General features: G+C 45.8%; 1 protein-coding gene across 1 annotated transcript in view; it reads left to right on the top strand.

The window, feature by feature from the left end:
• Positions 1–61: 61 nt before the first annotated feature.
• NT5E (5'-nucleotidase ecto) overlaps positions 62–20,915 on the top strand; it is a 73,003-nt gene continuing 52,149 nt past the window's right edge. Inside the window, exon 1 of the mRNA XM_027551459.1 lies at positions 62–457. Coding sequence (XP_027407260.1) covers positions 119–457 — 339 coding nt within the window. The 5' untranslated portion in view covers positions 62–118. The remainder of the gene's footprint in view (positions 458–20,915) is intronic.

The following is a 20,915-nucleotide window of genomic DNA, read 5'->3' as shown; positions in this document are numbered from 1 at the left end:
GGGCCCAGCCCCGCCCGCCGGCCCGCGCAAGCCTCCTTCGACTTAGCCCCCGCCCTCCTCTTACAGCCAGTCTGGCTCGCACTCACCGGCGCTCGCTCTCTCGCCACCAGCCTCAGCCATGAATCCCGGAGCGGCTCGCACCCCGGCGCTGAGGATCCTCGCGCTGGGCGCGTTGCTGTGGCCCGCGGCGCGCCCCTGGGAGCTCACCATCTTGCACACCAACGACGTACACAGCCGCCTGGAGCAGACGAGTGAGGACTCGAGCAAGTGTGTCAACGCCAGCCGCTGCGTGGGCGGCGTGGCACGGCTTGCCACCAAGGTGCACCAGATCCGCCGCGCCGAGCCCCACGTGCTGCTGCTCGACGCCGGCGACCAGTACCAGGGCACCATCTGGTTCACCGTGTACAAGGGCACCGAGGTGGCGCACTTCATGAACGCCCTGGGTTATGATGCCATGGTAAGACCGCCAGCCCGGCAGGCTAGGGAGCCCCCGGGGTGGAGTGCCCGTGCGAGAGAGATGACCGGGTGAAGGAGCCGCCGATGGCGAGGCCGTGGGTGGCGAGCCTAGGACCCGGGCGCAGAGCGAAATGGAGAGGAAGCGAAACTCCCGTCAGTCTTCCAGGTGGATGCTTACATAGACGCCCCTTGGCTGATTCGACTTAAATGGACTGATGTACTTCCACCAAGAAATTGGGTATTTAGAGGAGCGGGACTCGGACTTGCCAATGAGGAGGTTCAGCTGGGATGTGTAGGACTCCAGTTACCCTGTGCCCTGGACCGAGGTGTGTGTGTGTGTGTGTGTGTGAAGTCGCTCAGTCGTGTCCGACTCTTTGCGACCCTGTGGACTGTAGCCCGCCAGGCTCCTCTGTCCATGGGATTCTCCAGGCAAGAATACTGGAGTGTGTTGCCATTTCCTTCTCCACCTGACCGAGGTAGATCCGCACATATCTCTCATTTACTGCTTGGTCTTTCAAAGAAATACTTTATCTCCAGTTAATTGGAAGGGAAACAAACTCAGGGTCAAAGAGGTTAAGTGCATTATCCAGGTCACCTGCTCCAAAAGAGAGAGCGAGACAGGATAATAATAGATCCCAGATCCCTTTGACCCCAGAGTTTAAGCATAATTAAGCTCACAGTCTTGGGGAGAATCCCAGCTGGACACCTTCTGTGTGCAGCTGACTTTCTCTGTGCCTTAGTTCCTGCCTCTAGAAAACAGGGTAATAATCCTGTCTGCTTTCAGAGGGTTGTCTGACACATAATTGTTGTTTAGTTGCTAAACTGTGTCAAACTCTTTTGCGGCCCCATGGATTGTCATCTGCCAAGCTCCTCTGTCCGTGGGATTTCCCAGGCAAGAATACTGCAGTGGGTTCCCATTTCCTTCTCCAGGGCATCTTCCCCACCCAGGGATCAAACCCGCATCTCCTGCATTGGCAGGTGGATTCTTTACCACTGAGCCACTAGGGAAGCCCACTTCAGAGGGTTGGCTGGCATATGGTATGACCTCTTTAAATGTTAGTTCTTATTATCACCAGACACTGTTGTAGAGGTTTAAAAACAGAAATAAACTTCCCTAGGGAAGCCAAAATGCTGAAAGCACTGGGTTTCAAAGAATTTCATTAAAATCAGTTTGGCAGCAGAGATGTAGGAAGAGAGTCCCATTTAAGAGATGAGAGGCTGTTAAAACATATGTGAGAGTTGAAGTGCCAGTTCCCCAGTGCTCTGTTAAAGGTGATGCCTTATTTTGTTGGACTGAATTCTAGAAAAGGAGCAGAGAGGAGCGGCACAGTAATAAATAGTTATGACTTTTGTAAGTCAAACCAACGCCCGAGTTTAGCCCTGTGTGAAATCCTAGAGTGAAGGGATTCTGTGTGGCAAAACTGGGGGAAGAAATCCTAGAAGTTTTAGAACAGGAACAGAGCAAGGGGTCCAGGGAGATGTGGTATGTGGATATGGGAGATGGGGAGAGGTGTGGTCCTGCCTGGGATACAGCAGGCTAACGGTACACTTTGTAACAGAGGAACACAGAGGTGGGCAAAGCACAGTGCTGTATTTTTCCCCCTGGAAACTTGGAGAGAGGAGGACAGGAAAGATATAGGGGGGTAGACTATTTTTTTTTTCCAGGAAAGCTCATTGTAGAGAGATGAAAGAAGGACAGAGAGGTCCTCTCTATCTGATCGTTGGTTTTAAGGTTATCAGGAACACTCAGAGCCGCTGCAATTCAAAGGCTATGAGCCCTGTAGCCTTTGTGTTTATCTGAGCCACAGCCTTTATCTGGGGGACTTGCCAGCATCTGAACTGTGCCAAAGACTCATGGGTCTCAAGAATTCTGTATGTGGCCTTTTAGTGTTCTTATCTCAGCAGCTAGACCTGCCTGATGCTTTGTCCTAGGTGATGACAGAATAAATATTTATAAAATTGTTGCCATTTCCTCCCAGAAAGAATAAACCTTACGTGAGTTTGTTTTGATTTCATCCACAAACCACAACTTTCTAAACTTTTCTTTTCATGACACTCTTTTTCCCACAGTTGTGTAGACTCCTTTCGGTGGAAAAAAAAGTGGATAATTCCCAGTTTTCCCAAGTGATACTGTTTTCCTCTTTCAGATGAATTAAGTTCACAGTGTTAATCAAGTGTTTATGATAAGATGCTGGGTGAAGCTGAAGCAATCTGCTACAAGTTACAGTCCGTCACCACCAGAAATGTTTAGAATGCTTATTGTTGGATGGATTTACTGTCTTTTAAATTTCACTCAAAACAATTGGACCGGGGCCTGAGGAAATTAGGCAACTTATGTAATGTTGGCAGGTTGTGAAAGAGGAGGAAAGCCAAAGGTAAGGCTGGTGGCCAGGTTCTTGATAGCCTCTCATCAGATTCACTCCATGCAGGTTTGACAAACATGGTTTGACCTGCATAAAATCTTAGTTCTTGTGATGCTTTAGTAAGGGATAAAGCTCTGCCACATTCATTGTGTTTTGGTTTTCCAGTGGCTTTTCATTGGCATTTTGCTAACACACCTTTCAGCGAGTTTATTGCTGTTCTGCTGTTAAAAGAAAGTTCGAGTGAAGTCGCTCAGTCATGCCCGACTCTTTGTGACCCTATGGATAGTAGCCTGCACCAACCTCCTCCATCCATGGGATTTTCAAGGCAAGAAGTACTGGAGTGGGTTGCCATTTCCTTCTCCAGGGAATCTTCCCAACCCAGGGATTGAACCCAGGTCTCTCACATTGTAGACAGGCGCTTTACCGTCTGAACCATCAGGGAAGTCCTCTGCTGTTAAAAATCCACCCCCAGCTCACCAACCTGCTGCCACCTCTTGACTCTCAGGAAGCTGGAGATGTAGATCAGGGTGGAAAACAGTCGTGAAAGGATATCCCCAGTTCTCTAGAAACTGGACCTGGTTAGAGGAACCACATCTAAGATGCATGGGTTTGGAGGGCAAAGAGGAAGTGACTAGAATTTAACTTAACCCCAGGAGTTCCCTCAACCTCCGGACCTTCGAGCCCCAGTGAGAACAGCTAGAGGGATTCTTTTTTTTCTTATTGTAGCTAGTTGCTTTACAGTATTATGGTGGTCTCTGCCATACACCAACTTGAATCAGTCATAACTGTGTGTGTGTGTGTGTGTATGTGTGTGTGTATGTTTGTGTGTATATATCCCCTCCCTCTAGAGCCTCCCTCCCCCGACCCATTCCACCCCCCAGGTCATCACAGAACACCAGGCTGGTCTCTCTATGTTACATAGCAGCTTCCACTAGTTATCCATTTTACACATGGTAGTGTATATATCAGAGAAGGCAATGGCACCCCACTCCAGTACTCTTGCCTGGAAAATCCCATGGATGGAGGAGTCTGGTAGGCTGCAGTCCATGGGGTTGCTAAGAGTTGGACACGACTGAGCGACTTCACTTTCACTTTTCACTTTCATGCCTTGGAGAAGGAAATGGCAACCCACTCCAGTGTTCTTGCCTGGAGAATCCCAGGGATGGGAGAGCCTGGTGGGCTGCCCTCTGTGGGGTCGCACAGAGTCAGACACGACTGAAGCGACTTAGCAGCAGCAGCAGCAGTGTATATATGTCAATGCTACTACTCAGTTTGTCCTACTCTCTCCTTCCTCTGCTGTGTTCACCAGATCATTCTCTATGCCTGTGTCTCCATTCTTCTCTGTAAATAGATTCATCAGTAGTGTTTTTGTAGCTTCCATATGTATACATTAGTGTACAATGGTTGCTTTTTTCTTTCTGTCTGACTGCACTCTGTATAACAGGTTCTAGGTTCATCCAACTCACTGTAACTGACTCGATTTCATTCTTTTTTATGGCTAGTAATATTCCTTTGTATATGTGTACCACAACTTCTTTAGCCATTCATCTGTTGATGGATATCTAGATTGCTTCCATGTCCTGGCTATTGTAAACAGTGCTGCAGTGGACATTGGGGTACCTGTGCCTTTCAGAATTGTGGTTTTCTCAGGGCATGTGACCAGTAGTGGGATTGCTGTATCATATGGTAGTTTTATTCTTAATTTGTTTAGGAATCTCCATACTGTTTTCCACAGTGGCTGTACTAATTTACATTCCACCAGCAGTGCTGGGGGGTTCTGATAGTGCTGGAGCCAAAGACAAGCTTAGAGACCTCTGGACCCAGCTGCCAGGCAGAAAACTCTAGAGGGAGGCCGTCACAAGCTGCTAGTTAGTGTCGCTGTGTTGGTGGAGGCACAGGAAGACAGCTCTGATGTACTCACCATGTGAGTTGGGTGGGTTGCTTTCTCTGAGCTTCCTATACCCAACTGCAAGACTGGCGGGATCAACCACCACCCCGCCTCTCTGTGTAAGACTTTTGTAAGTGATCCATGAGATGGCAAATGTAAAACTCCCTAGCTCCCTGCTGGCTCAGAGTAAACACTCAGTAAAAGTTAGTTCCATGTGTCCTGCCAAAAAAAAGAGAAAGGTATGAGTAAGGGAGGTTGGGGTTTTAAGCTCTCAGTTTATCTGATTCTGACTGCCCAGCACAGCCTACCACCCTCCTCCGCCCACTCCACCAACTTTTCTATATCCCATTTCTGAACTATTATTTTTTCTTTTTTATATTTTTTTTGTTTTTATAGAAAAAATTACTTTTAAGTGCTAATCATGTAACATTTTCCATCACGGAAGCGGTTTATATTTGCAAGACTCACTAGAGGTTGGATTTTTTTTTTGGTTTGGGCTATCTTCATGTTTACTCATTGAGCAGACTTATGTGAACCCCAAAAAGCACAGAAGCAAAGGGATTCATCTCCAGGGATGGGATTCTAACCACCAAGGTGGGCTGTGGGGAAGGGCAGCCTCCTTTGGGCCCCGTTGTAAGGCCCTGGCTGCTGAACCCACTTTCTGTCTGACAGCCAGCAGCCTCAACCTGAGCAAATGACTCCCTGATGCCAGAGCCAGCAGCCTGAGTGGGGACCGTGGCCCCTGACTTTACCTCACTCAAGCCCAATAGACCCCCTTTTGTCCACATGCCTCACCTTCCATTTCCCACGTAGGTAGCCTTCCTCGCATGTTGATGTTTGTGTTTGATTTCTATGTGCGCTTGTAGAACCTTTGTTATAGTTTTAGTTGCTTATACTTTTAAGTTACACAACTCATTCTGTTACTCAGCTCATTGTTTCTTTTGTCCTGACCTGGTCCTGCGTGGGGTTTGTCAGTGTCACTCTGTGTCTATCATGTACACGCACTGTGCCTCGTGCACCACGAAGACCTCCCCACATTTTAGCTTTTGCTCCCCTTTGATGGATTTGGACATGGTACACATCATGCTGCAGTTCCACAAATGTGCTGCCCCAAATAGCCTCCTGCAGGTCCCAACTGTGAGCCTTCCTTTAGGATCCATACCCGTGGGCAGGCTTGCTGGGCACAAGGATGTGTACACTTACTCAGGAACTGACCACCAGATGGCTTTCCTGGGGCCTTCTATTCACCCCACCGACCCCCAGGCAGATATGACCCCCCCACACACATCCTTACCCCTACTTTGCATCATTCTGCAGCTTTCCAAGAGGTGTAAACTGACATCTCACTATCTGAGCTTGTGTTTTTCTAATAATTAGTAAAATAAGATGCTTTCTCCTTGGAAGGAAAGTTATGACCAACCTAGATAGCATATTGAAAAGCAGAGACATTACTTTGCCAACAAAGGTCTATCTAGTCAAGGCTATGGTTTTTTCCTGTGGTCATGTATGGATGTGAGAGTTGGACTGTGAAGAAAACTGAGCACCGAAGAATTGATGCTTTTGAACTGTAATGTTGGAGAAGACTCTTGAGAGTCCCTTGGACTGCAAGGAGATCCAACCAGTCCATTCTGAAGGAGATCAGCACTGGAATTTCTTTGGAAGGAATGATGCTAAAGCTGAAACTCCAGTACTTTGGCCACCTCATGTGAAGAGTTGACTCATTGGAAAAGACTCTGATGCTGGGAGGGATTGGGGGCAGGAGGAGAAGGGGATGACAGAGGATGAGATGGCTGGATGGCATCACTGACTCGATGGACGTGAGTCTGAGTGAACTCCAGGAGTTGGTGATGGACAGGGAGGCCTGGCGTGCTGTGATTCATGGGGTCGCAAAGAGTCGGACACGACTGAGCAACTGAACTGAACTGAACTGAATATGTTTGTTAACTTTATGGGTTTCCTCTGCCCTAACTGCATGGTCACATGCTTTGCTCTTTTTTATAAATTAGGTTTGCTCTAGTTTTCTTACTTTTCAAGAGTTCTAAGTATTAATCTATAATCAATTTTATTTTTTCTAATTTTTTTTGGCCTAGCCATGCAGCATGTGGAATCTTAGTTCCCCGACCAGGGACTGAACCTGTGCAATGGAAGCACACTGGACCACAAAGGAAGTCCCTGAAATCAGTTTTAGACATTGTTGTTTCCTCCTCCAGGGGATTTTCCCAACCCAGGGACTGAACCTAGGTCTCCTGCATTGCAGGTGGATTATTTACCATTTTTAGATCTATTAATTTTGTCCATAGCATTGTCAACTTGTTTTATTGGGTGGGAATTTTTAAGACATCAGGCCCAGGCCTGGGAGATAGCATCTCAAGTGACCCTGAGAGAACTGCCTCAAGGAGCCAAGGGGAGGAGCCTGGTTATATAGTTTTGCAACATCAAAATACTAGATAGTCTGAACATCAAAAGAGTTTTGTCAGTTAAAGAAAACTAAATATCCCAAGTTAAGGATTGTATTGCTTTATATAGTTATATATAAAGTTTTATATAAGGAGTGTTGTGCTATGTAGTTTTATATTAAGGAGTGTAGTGCTTTATATAGTTTTGCAACATCAAAATAGTAAATAGTCTGAACATCAAAAGAGTTATGTCAGTTAAAGAAAACTAAATATCCCAAGTTAAGGATTGTAGTGCTTTTCTATGTATGGAAAGTTGCAAGAGTCTGGCTCACTGCAGTTATTCCTCTGACGTGTACCTCTAATATCTGGGGCCAGTATGTGTGGTTTCATATCCTGATGTTCCTCAGGGCTCAGCCTAGGGAGTGGCTGCAGTCTGATGGCTGCTAGATAGCAGGTATTCATCTCTTCAAATTCCCTTAGGGCCCACATTGAGGGCTGCCATCTCTGATGACTGTGACATCCGTGTTTACTGATATGGCAGAAAATACTCCATTTTTTAGTGTCTTTTCATTGAACAGAAATCCTCCACTTGGTATAATCAAATTAATTTTTATTATTTTTTTTGTCTTATGGTTTGTGCTCTTGAAATTTTACATAAGATTTTAGTAATTTGAAGCTTGTCATCCCCAGCACTCATCACTGGAATTCAGACATGAGTACTGTTCTCTCTGCCTTTGAGAGATGCTGAATCTATAACTGGGAGTATGCCATTCAGCTCTTTGAGCCATCAATTCCTCATCTGTAAAGTCTGAGGGTCCTCACATCTCTAAACCAATGGCGACCTGAGAAATATTTTGATTCCATTTCAATTCAGTGGAGGGACGGGAGGATGAGGCAAAGGTGCAGAAGCAGAAATCTGTAAGATGGACCAGCCTGAACCAGAGCGAGGTGGCAGGAATCAGGAGAGATGGGATCACATGCAACTTACAGGCCACTCTGAGAAAATAGGCTCTGCTCTATTGTCATGGGGAGCCACTGGAGGTGTCTGAATGGAGGAATTTGTTGTTAATAAAAAATAAACATTTTGTCTTTGTCTGAGTTCCTGTCACATAGCTCCCCAAACTCTTGGGGATACTTGATCAGTGTCTTCTTAATGTCAATGAGATGACTGATGGCTGGAGACTCCTAGGCATCTTCAGAGTGACTTCTGGGGAGAGCCAGGGACCAAGAGACTCAGCTAATCACCAGCAGTCAAGGATTTGATCAATTATGTCAACGTGATGAAACCATCATCAGTTCAGTGCAGTCGAGCAGTCGTGTCCGACTCTTTGTGACCCCATGAATCGCAGCATGCCTGGCCTCCCTGTCCATCACCAACTCCTGGAGTTCACTCAGACTCACGTCCATCGAGTCAGTGATGCCATCCAGCCATCTCATCCTCTGTCGTCCCCTTCTCCTCCTGCCCCCAATCCCTCCCAGCATCAGAGTCTTTTCTAATGAGTAAACTCTTCACATGAGGTGGCCAAAGTACTGGAGTTTCAGCTTTAGCATCATTCCTTCCAAAGAAATCCCAGGGCTGATCTCCTTCAGGATGGACTGGTTGGATCTCCTTGCAGTCCAAGGGACTCTCAAGAGTCTTCTCCAACACCACAGTTCAAAAGCATCAATTCTTCAGCGCTCAGCCTTCTTCACAGTCCAACTCTCACATCCATACATGACCACTGGAAAAACCATAGCCTTGACTGGATAGACCTTTATTGGCAAAGTAATGTCTCTGCTTTTTAATATGCTATCTAGGTTGGTCATAACTTTCCTTCCAAGGAGTAAGTGTCTTTTAATTTCATGGCTGCAGTCACCATCTGCAGTGGTTTTGGAGCTCAGAAAAATAAAGTCTGACATTGTTTCCACTGTTTCCCCATCTATTTCCCATGAAGTGATGGGACCAGATGCTGTGATCTTAGTTTTCTGAATGTTGAGCTTTAAGCCAACTTTTTCACTCTCCTCTTTCACTTTCATCAAGAAGCTTTTGAGTTCCTCTTCACTTTCTGCCATAAGGGTGGTGTCATCTGCATATCTGAGGTTATTGATATTTCTCCCAGAAATCTTGATTCCAGCTTGTGCTTCATCCAGCCCAGCGTTTCCCATGATGTATTCTGCATATAAGTTAAATAAGCAGGGTGACAATATACAGCCTTGACGTACTCCTTTTCCTATTTGGAACCAGTCTATTGTTCCATGTCCAGTTCTAACTGTTGCTTCCTGACCTGCATACAGATTTCTCAAGAGGCAGGTCAGGTGGTCTGGTATTCCCATCTCTTTCAGAATTTTCCACAGTTTATTGTGATCCACACAGTCAAAGGCTTGGGCAGAGTCAATAAAGCAGAAATAGATGTTTTTCTGGAACTCTCTTGCTTTTTCCATGATCCAGCGGATGTTGGCAATTTGATCTCCGGTTCCTCTGCCTTTTCTAAATCCAGCTTGAACATCTGGAAGTTTACAGTTCACATATTGCTGAAGCCTGGCTTGGAGAATTTTGAGCATTACTTTACTAGCGCGTGAGATGAGTGTCATTGTGCAGTAGTGAGCATTCTTTGGCATTGCCTTTCTTTGGCATTGGAATGCAAACTGACCTTTTCCAGTCCTGTGGCCACTGCTGAGTTTTCCAAATTTGCTGGCATATTGAGTGCAGCACTTTCACAGCATCGTCTTCCAGGATTTGAAATAGCTCAATTGGAATGCCATCACCTCCACTAGCTTTGTTTGTAGTGATACTTTCTAAGGCCCACTTGACTTCACATTCTAGGATGTCTGGCTCTAGGTGAGTGATCACACCATCATGATTATCTTGGTCGTGAAGATCTTTTTTGTACAGTTCTGTGTATTCCTGCCACCTCTTAATATCTTCTGCGTCTGTTAGGTCCATACCATTTCTGTCCTTTATCGAGCCCATCTTTGCATGAAATGTTCCCTTGGCATCTCTGATTTTCTTGAAGAGATCTCTAGTCTTTCACATTCTGTTGTTTTCCTCTATTTCTTTGCATTGATCGCTGAGGAAGGCTTTCTTATCTCTCCTTGCTATTCTTTGGAATTCTGCATTATATCTTATATCACCTCTTGATGCTTATATCTTTCCTTTTCTCCTTTGCTTTTCGCTTCTCTTCTTTTCACAGCTAGTTGTAAGGCCTCCCCAGACAGCCATTTTGCGTTTTTGCATTTCTTTTCCATGGGGATGTTCTTGATCCCTGTCTCCTGTACAATGTCACGAACCTCCGTCCACAGTTCATCAGGCACTCTATCAGATCTAGTCCTTTAATCTATTTCTCACTTCCACTGTATAATCATAAGGGATTTTATTTAGGTCATACCTGAATGGTCTAGTGGTTTTCCCTACTTTCTTCAATTTAAGTCTGAATTTGGCAATAAGGAGTTTATTATCTGAGCCACAGTCAGCTCCTGGTCTTGTTTTTGTTGACTGTATAGAGCTTCTCTATCTTTGGCTGCAAAGAATATAATCAGTCTGATTTCGGTGTTGCCCATCTGGTGATGTCCATGTGTAGAGTCTTCTCTTGTGTTTTTGGAAGAGGGTGTTTGCTATGACCAGTGCCTTTTCTTGGCAAAACTCTATTAGTCTTTTGCCCTGCTTCATTCCGTATTCCAAGGTCAAATTTGCCTGTTACTCCAGGTGTTTCTTGACTTCCTACTTTTACCTTCCAGTCCTCTATAATGAAAAGGACATCTTTTTTGGGTGTTAGTTCTAAAAGGTCTTGTAGGTCTTCATAGAACTGTTCAACTTCAGCTTCTTCAGCATTACTGGTTGAGGCATAGACTTGGATTACTGTGATATTGAATGGTTTGCCTTGGAAATGAACAGAGATCATTCTGTCGTTTTTGAGATTGCATCCAAGTACTGCATTTCAGACTCTTTTGTTGACCATTATGGCTACTCCATTTCTTCTGAGGGATTCCTGCCCACAGTAGTATATACAATGGTCATTTGAATTAAATTCACCCATTCCAGTCCATTTTAGTTCTCTGTTTCCTAGAATGTCGACATTCACTCTTGCCATCTCCTGTTTGACCACTTCCAATTTGCCTTGGTTCATGGACCTGACATTCCAGGTTCCTCTGCAATACTGCTCTTTACAGCATTGGACCTTGCTTCTATCACCAGTCACATCCACAACTGGGTATTCTTTTTGCTTTGGCTCCATCCCTTCATTCTTTCTGGAGTTCTTTCTCCACTGATCTCCAGTAGCATATTGGCCACCTACTGTCCTGGGGAGTTCCTCTTTCAGTATCCTATCATTTTGCCTTTTCCTACTGTTCATGGGGTTCTCAAGGCAAGAATACGGAAGTGGTTTGCCATTCCCTTCTCCAGTGGATCACATTCTGTCAGACCTCTCCACCATGACCCGCCCGTCTTGAGTGGCCGCACACGGCATGGCTTAGTTTCATTGAGTTAGACAAGTCTGTGGTCCTAGTGTGATTAGATTGACTAGTTTCCTGTGAGTATGGTTTCAGTGTGTCTGCCCTCTGATGCCCTCTTTCAACACCTACCATCTTACTTGGGTTTCTCTTACCTTGGACGTAGGGTATCTCCTCACGGCTGCTCCAGCAAAGCACAGCCACTGCTCCCTACCTTGAATGAGGGTATCTCCTGACCGCTGCCCCTCCTGACCTTGAGTGTGGAATAGCTCCCCTAGGCCCTCCTGTGCACACGCAGCCACCGCTCCTTGGACGTGGGGTTGCTCCTCCCGGCTGCTGCCCCGGCCTCCAGCGTGGGGTAGCTCCTCTCGGCTGCTCCTGCGCTGTCTCAGCCTGGCAATCTCTGCCGCCGCCCCTGACCTAGGACGCTGATTAGCTCTTCTCGGCTGCTGCCCCTGACCTCAGACGTGGGGAAGCTCCTCTCGGCCATTCCTGCACCATCGCAGCCTGGCACTCTCAGCCACTGCCCCTGACCTCGGACGTGGGGTAGCTCCTCCCGACTGCTGCCCCTGACATCGGACGTGGGGTAACTCCTCTTGGCCACCGCCCCTTGGGCATGGGGTCCTCCCGGCTTCTGCCCCTGACGTTGGACGTGGGGTAGCTCCTCTCGGCTGCGCTATGTGTACCGTCGCAGTCAGGCGGCAGCTGGGAGGAGTTACCCCACATCGGAGGTCAGGGGCAGCGGCCGAGAGTGCCAGGCTGCAACAGCGCAGGAGCAGCCAAGAGGAGCTACCCCCCGCCCCAGGCCAGGGGCGGCGGCCGGGGAGGAGATACCCTACGTCCAAGGAGCGGTGGCTACGCGGGTGCAGGAGGGCCTGAAACCATCATAAAAAGTCCTAAATAGTGAACACAGTGAAGTGGTGGCAAGGTGGTGTGCCCAGAGAGAGCAGGGAAGCCCTGTGCAGCCTTCTGCTTGCACACCTTGCCCCATGCATGTCTTCCACTTGGCTGTTCCTGAGTTGCAGCCTTTATAGTACACCAGTAACCATAAAAGCAAAGTACTTTCCTGAGTTCTGTGAGTTTTTCTAGTAAATTATCAAAACTGTGTAGGGTCTTGTGGGAATCCCTGATTTACAGATGATGTATTACAAGTACAAATGATCCAAGAACTTGCAACTGCCATCTGAAGTGGGGGCAGGCTTGTGGCTCTGAAGCCAGGATCTGTGATTTGATGTTCACTCCTGGTAGACAGTGTGTGCGTGCTAAGTCGCTTGAGTTGTGACCTACTCTTTGCAATCCCATGAGTGTAACCCTCTGGGCTCCTCTGTCCATGGGATTCTCCAGGCAAGAATACTGAAGTGGGTTTTACTGGAGGAGATCTTCCCAACCCAGGGATTGAACCCGTGTCTCTTGATTCTCCTGCTTGGCAGGTGGTTTCTTTACCACTAACACCACCTAGGAAGCCCCAGGTAGATACTGTCAGCATGGAATTGAATTGTTGGACACCCAGTTAGTAACCTCAGAGACCTGGACAATCAGCTGATATGAGAAAACACTTCTCAGCCACAGAGGGAAATCACAGTTTTGGAAGAATGAATAGAAATGGATGGGAGGGCAAAGATACCAGAAAAGAGGAAGGGAGAAGGGGCTGGACAATATAGTCTAGTCAAGAGATGATGAACACAGACTGCAACTGGGCAAAGAGCTTGTATGCCTGCAGTGCAGAAAGCTGATGTAACAGCAGACATTTGCCGCAAAGTAAGTATTTATTGCAGGGCGCCGAGCAAGGGAGTAAGAGAGAGCCTCAGATCCACTCCCACTTGGGTTTTGAATTGAGGGTGTTTTTAAAGGGAAAAAACAAAGAAACTGGAATTAATCATCATTTTGTGACGTTTCTTAGTCACAGTTTCGGGAGCCAGTAAGTCTCTGGTTTAGGATTCTCAGGCCAGATGGTCTATGACTTGGGGGCCTATTAGAAGAGCAACTTGTAATTGTATGTTAATGATGAAATCTACAACAGCAGTTCCTCCAACTCTGGTAGATTACTGTTCTGTTAGCCCGTGGTTGAGGTCATAGGGGATAGAAAGGGAATAAAGTTTTGAATAGAGAGATTCATCATTAACTTGGAAGGGAACTCAGTTTTAGGGGCACTCCAGGTCAGAACTATGGTGATGGGGAAAGAAAGGCTGAATCCACCAGGGCCATTTTCAGTAGGACAGGCAGCATGGCACAGGGCTAGGAGGGTGAATTTGGGGTGACTATCTGGGATCAGGTCCCTTCCCTGCCACTTAAAATCTATGGAGTGTGAGCAGGTTCTTGAATCTCCTGGAGGTTTTCTTTCCACAGGTGTAAGGTGGGTGTGATCATGATTTTCTCCCCATAGGTTGTTGTAGGGTTTAAAGGAGATGACAGGGACTTCCCTGGTGGTGCAGTGGCTAAAACTCCACTCTCCCAATGCAGGAAACCTGGGTTTGATCCCTGGTCAGGGAACTAGATCCCACATGCCACAACTAAAGATCCTGCATGCTACAACAAAGACTCAGCACAGCCAAATAAATAAATAAATATTTTTTAATGAATTGTAAAGGAGATGATAGTGTGTGTCAAGTTCTTTACATGGTGCCAGCCACAATCAGGGGTCAGTAAGTGCTGACTGTACTCACCTTCTGTTGGCAGGGGTGGCTCAGAAGAGCTTATAATCAAAAGACGACTAAGAGGGTTCAAGCCTGGGACACAGGGCAAATCAGCGGTGTTTGACACTGCACCTCAAGAGTGCAGAGGTGTAGTAAGATTACCCCCTGACAGCTAAAGCCTCCTATTTCCAGGCTTTTCCTGACTTAGTGGACATGCTTGTGCCCATGGGGTTGTGGCAGACAGAAGCAGTAGAAAGAGATCTGGACAGGACCTCAGGACACCCAGGTTTTACTTCTTGGCTTTTCAAGCTCCTAGCTATGTGAGTTTATTGGAGAAGGAAATGGCAACCCACTCCAGTATTCTTGCCTGGAGAATCCCAGGGACGGGGGAGCCTGGTGGGCTGTCGTCTATGGGGTCACACAGAGTTGGACACGACTGAAGCGACATAGCAGCAGCAGCAGCTATGTGAGTTTGGGCAGCGGATTCCTCATAAAACAAGGGATTTGGAGGGGGTGCTCTGCCCATGTCCTTTCTCAGTGCCTCAGGCCCTGCCCAGCTCTATGTCTTGCTTCTAATCTGCCAACACGGCTCGATTGTTCCCAGGACTTAATAGTACGCACGGGTCTAAGTTGGCCTGACAAGTCTTGTTTCTCCTCCACAGTTCCTTTCATAGAAGCTGTTTTCTTGTGGAGGGATGGCTTGGGTCTTCTCCCAGGTACCTCCAGGTAGCTACTGCTTCCAAAGAGGTTTCCAGGATTTTAGATGGAGGGTTATCTGTTTTGTAATAGAAAATGATGGCCAAAGTGGGAGGGTGATGAACCCAGTTTCAAGTCTGTTTTCTGTGAGGTTTACTTACTCTTTCAGTCCACAGATATTCACTTTTCTGGTGGCTCAGATGGTAAAGAATCCACCTGCAATGCAGGAGACCTGGGTTCAATCCCTAGGTTGGGAAGATCCCCTGGAGAAGGGAACAGTACCCACTCCAGTATTCTGGCCTGGAGAATTCCATGGACAGAGGAGCCTGGCGAGGGCTACAGCCCATAGGGTCACAAGGAGTCGGACACAACTGACTGACTTTCACTTAATCGGCTTCCTTTGCAGCTCAGTTGGTAAAGAATCTGCCTGCAGTGCAGAAGACCCGGGTTTGATTCCTGGGTTGAGAAGATCCCCTGGAGAAGGAAATGGCAACCCACTCCAGTATTCTTGCCTGGAGAATCTCATGGACAGAGGAGCCTGGCAGGGTACAGTACATGGGGTCACAAGAGTCGGACATAATTTGGTGACTAAACAACCAACCAAGCCTGTGCCAGACTCTGTGCTGAGTACTTTAGACAGTAAACAAGACCTGCCAGAGTGAAACTTACTGTTCAGTGAGGGGATCGTGACCATCTGAGCCCTTCCTAACCACATAGAGAGGCTGGGTAAGACCTATGAAGGGGGGTGAGCAGGGAGAAGCAAAGCAAAGCAAAAATGACTGAAATTCTAACACCTGTGCACAAGGATTCTCCAACTACAGATCCTATCTGCAGAAGACAATGCTCAGGTACCATATATGTCCAAATCCACAGTGGGTATGTTTCCCCTCCTCTCAGGAAAGCAATCCCTAAGGAAAGGGAAGTCACCTTATATTCAAATGCTTACAGAGTCTCTCATATCAAGGAAACTGAATTACTTTATTGTCAGTAACAAAGTCACCTGATATTCAAGTGCTTACAGAGTCTCTCATATCAAGGAAACTGAATTACTTTATTGTCAGTAACAAAGTCACCTGATATTCAAGTGCTTACAAAGTCTCTCATATCAAGGAAACAGAGTTACTTTATCTTCAGTTACAAAGCAGCATATTCTGGGAAGACAGACTAGTCGTGCCAGTTCGGAAAGCTTGAAAGAAATATCTGATGGCAGTGTTTTGTTGTTTTGTTTTGTTTAAGCATAGAAAGTTGGTGGTTATTCCTGGAGCTCAGACCTTGAAAGTCGTGCACGTGTGTGGATTGTGGATCCTCAGGTCTTAGTGATATGTGTGAACAGCCCCATCCTATGGCTGTTGTCCCCAGTCTGAGTTCCACATCGGGGCTGGTCTGGGTGAAACCAGCCTCAGGCATGGAGAAAAGGAAGCAGCAGCAGCTTCTGAGCTCATCTTGTCCAGGCATCTGTGTTTGCTTAACTGAAAATGGGAGAAGAACTGGACAAGTCACAACAGATTGGCAGCTTTCCCTGCTTCACTCACAAAACCATCTGGATGCTGTGCAAACACCCTCCCTGTCTGTTCTTCAACTATATAACCGGAACTTGCAAATCCTCTTGACACTTCTTTTCCTTCACTTGAACAGTTGGCTTTATGGTTTAGTCACTAGTTCATGTCTGACACTTGTGACCCCATGGACTGTAGCCTGCCAGGCTCCTCTGTCCATTGAGGTTATCCAGGCAAGAATACTGGAGTGGGTTGCCATTTCCTTCTCAAGTTGGCTCTTTATAGGATCCAAAAATTAGCTGCAGCCTCCTAGCTCCTCAGAGATGTACTGGGTTAGCCAAAGAGTTTATTTGGTTTTTAAATAAAAATAAAAGACATTTTTCATTTTCACAAAGAACTCTATTGAACAGTGTAGTCATCATTTTGTTCTAATACCTTCTGCCTTTTTCAGGCAACTTCATAATTCTGTCTTCCCAAAACGTTTTATCTTTTTGAGCAAAGAACTGTTCTAGGTAACTTTTACAGTCTTCCAGAAAACTGAAAATTTTCCACTAAGAGAATTTTGTAAAGACCAAAATAAATCAGTTCAGTTTAGTTCAGTCACTCACTCGTGTCCGACTCTTTGTGATCCCATGAATCACAGCACGCCAGGCCTCCCTGTCCATCACCAACTCCCAGGGTTCACCCAAACTCATGTCCATCGAGTTGGTGATGCCATCCAGCCATCTCATCCTCTGTCATCCCCTTCTCCCCCTGCCCCCAATCCCTCCCAGCATCAGTCTTTTCCAATGAGTCAACTCTTCGCATGAGGTGGCCAAAGTACTGAAGTTCCAACTTTAGCATCAGTCCTTCCAATGAACACCCAGGACCAATCTCTTTTAGAATGGACTGGTTGGATCTCCTTGCACTCCAAGGGACTCTCAAGAGTCTTCTCCAACACCACAGTTCAAAAGCATCAATTCTTCAGCGCTCAGCTTTCTTCACAGTCCAACTCTCACATCCATACATGACCACTGGAAAAACCATAGCCTTCACTAGATGGACCTTTGTTGGCAAAATAATGTCTCTGCTTTTCAATATGCTATCTAGGTTGGTCATAACTTTCCTTCCAAGGAGTAAGTGTCTTTTAATTTCATGGCTGCAATCACCATCTGCAGTGATTTTGGAGCCCAAAAAAATAAAGTCTGACACTGTTTCTACTGTTTCCCCATCTATTTCCCATGAAGTGATGGGACCAGATGCCATGAACTTCGTTTTCTGAATGTTGAGCTTTAAGCCAACTTTTTCACTCTCCTCTTTCACTTTCATCAAGAGGCTTTTTACTTCCTCTTCACTTTCTGACATAAGGGTGGTGTCATCTGCATATCTGCGGTTATCGATATTTCTCCCAGCAATCTTGATTCCAGCTTGTGCTTCATCCAGCCCAGAGTTTCTCATGATGTATTCTGCATATAAGTTAAATAAGCAGGGTAACAATATACAGCTTTGATGTACTCCTTTCCCTATTTGGAACCAGTCTATTGTTCCATGTCCAGTTCTAACTGTTGCTTCCAACCTGCATATAGGTTTCTCAAGAGGCAGGTCAGGTGATCTGGTATTCCCATCTCTTTTAGAATTTTCCACAGTTTATTGTGATCCACACAGTCAAAGGCTTGGGCAGAGTCAATAAAGCAGAAATAGATGTTTTTCTGGAACTCTCTTGCTTTTTCCATGATCCAGCGGATGTTGGCAATTTGATCTCTGGTTCCTCTGCCTTTTCTAAATCCAGCTTGAACATCTGGAAGTTCACGGTTCACGTATTGCTGAAGCCTGGCTTGGAGAATTTTGAGCATTACTTTACTAGCGTGTGAGATGAGTGCCATTGTGTGGTAGTTTGAGCATTCTTTGGCATTGCCTTTCTTTAGGATTGGAATGCAAACTGACCTTTTCCAGTCCTGTGGCCACTGCTGAGTTTTCCAAATTTGCTGGCATATTGAGTGCAGCACTTTCACAGTATCATCTTCCAGGATTTGAAATAGCTCAACTGGAATTCCATCCCCTCCACTAGCTTTGTTCATAGTGTTGCTTTCTAAGGCCCACTTGACTACACATTCCAGGATATCTGGCTCTAGGTGAGTGATCACACCATCGTACTTATCTTGGTCATGAAGATCTTTTTTGTATGGTTCTTCTGTGTATTCCTGCCACCTCTTAATATCTTCTGCTTCTGTTAGGTCCATACCATTTCTGTCCTTTATTGAGCCCATCTTTGCATGAAATGTTCCCTTGGTATTTCTAATTTTCTTGAGACATCTAGTCTTTCCCATTCTGTTGTTTTCCTCTATTTCTTTGCATTGATCACTAAAGAAGGCTTTCTTATCTCTCCTTGCTATTCTTTGGAACTCTGCATTCAGATGCTTATATCTTTCCTTTGCTCCTTTGCTTTTCGCTTCTCTTCTTTTCACAGCTAGTTGTAAGGCCTCCCCAGACAGCCATTTTGCGTTTTTGCATTTCTTTTCCATGGGGATGTTCTTGATCCCTGTCTCCTGTACAATGTCATGAACCTCTGTCCATAGTTCATCAGGCACTCTATCTATCAGATCTAGTCCCTTAAATCTATTTCTCACTTCCACTGTATAATCATAAGGGATTTGATTTAGGTCATACCTGAATGGTCTAGTGGTTTTCCCTACTTTCTTCAATTTAAGTCTGAATTTGGCAATAAGGAGTTTATTATCTGAGCCACAGTCAGCTCCTGGTCTTGTTTTTGCTAACTGTATAGAGCTTCTCTATCTTTGGCTGCAAAGAATATAATCAGTCTGATTTCGGTGTTGACCATCTGGTGATGTCCATGTGTAGAGTCTTCTCTTGTGTTGTTGGAAGAGGGTGTTTGCTATGACCAGTGCATTCTCTTGGCAAAACTCTATTAGCCTTTGCTTTGCTTCATTCCGTATCCCAAAGCCAAACTTGCCTGTTACCCCAGGTGTTTCTTGACTTCCTACTTTTACCTTCCAGTCCTCTATAATGAAAAGGACATATTTTGGGGGTGTTAGTTCTAAAAGGTCTTGTAGGTCTTCATAGAACCGTTCAACTTCAGCTTCTTCAGCGTTACTATTTGGGGCGTAGACTTGGATTACTGTGATATTGAATGGTTTGCCTTGATAACGAACAGAGATCATTCTGTCGTTTTTGAGATTGCATCCAAATACTGCATTTTGGACTCTTTTGTTGACCATGGTAGCTACTCCATTTCTCCTGAGGGATTCCTGCCCACAGTATATATAGATATAATGATATCTATATCATTATATAGATAGATAGATAGATAGATACAGATATATAGATATAATGGTCATCTGAGTTAAACTCACCCATTCCAGTCCATTTTAGTTCTCTGTTTCCTAGAATGTCAACATTCACTCTTGCCATCTCCTGTTTGACCACTTCCAATTTGCCTTGATTCATGGACCTGACATTCCAGGTTCCTCTGCAATACTGCTCCTTACAGCATCGGACCTTGCTTCTATCACCAGTCACATCTACTACTGGGTATTGTTTTTGCTTTGGCTCCATCCCTTCATTCTTCCTGTAGTTATTTCTCCACTGATCTCCGGTAGCATATTGGGCACCTACTGACCTAGGGAGTTCCTCTTTCAGTATCCTATCATTTTGCCTTTTCATACTGTTCATGGGGTTCTCGAGGAAAGAGTACTGAAGTGGTTTGCCATTCCCTTCTCCAGTGGACCACATTCTGTCAGACCTCTCCATCATGACCCGCCCATCTTGAGTGGCCCCACACAGCATGGCTTAGTTTCATTGAGTTAGACAACGCTGTGGTCCATGTGATCAGATGGACTAGTTTTCTGTGATTATGGTTTCAGTGTGTCTGCCCTCTGATGCCTCTCACAACACCTACTGTCTTACTTGGGTTTCTCTTACCTTGGACATGGGGTATCTCTTCATGGCTGCTCCAGCAAAGCACAGCCGCTGCTCCTTATCTTGGACGAGGGGTATCTTCTCACAGCCCCGCCTCCTGACCTTGAATGAGGAGTAGCTCCTCTTGGCCCTCCTGCGCCCATGCAACCACCACTCCTTGGACATGGGGTTGCTCCAAAATAAATGGAAATCTGTAAATGCAATGTCTGGTGGATGTGGTGGAGGAATCAGAACTTTGCAGCCAAGCTGTAACAGTTTTTGTCTGTCACCAAAGAAACATGCAGTCTTGCATTATCCTGATGGAAGATTATCCGTTTTCTGTTGACTAATTCTGGATGCTTTTCATTGAGTGCTACCTTCAGTTGGTCTAATTGGGAGCAGTACTAGTTGGAATTAATCATCTGATTTTCTGGAAGGTTTTCTCCTAATAGAAGACTCTTCCAATCCCACCATATACACAATATCACCTCCTTTAAAAGAAGATTGACTGACCTTTGGTGTGGTTGGTGGCAGTTCATTTCAATTGCCCCACAATCTCTTCCATTCCACGTTATTGTGCAGTAACCACTTTTCGTTGCACATCACAATTTGTTCTTAAAATGGAACATCTTGCTTTTCAGTAGAGAATGGCATGTGGAAATATGATC

Source organism: Bos indicus x Bos taurus, chromosome 9, assembly GCF_003369695.1.
Source record: "Bos indicus x Bos taurus breed Angus x Brahman F1 hybrid chromosome 9, Bos_hybrid_MaternalHap_v2.0, whole genome shotgun sequence".
Taxonomy (NCBI): Eukaryota; Metazoa; Chordata; class Mammalia; order Artiodactyla; family Bovidae; genus Bos; species Bos indicus x Bos taurus.
Note: the sequence above shows the minus strand (reverse complement) of the source record. Positions and strands in the feature narration are given on the sequence as shown.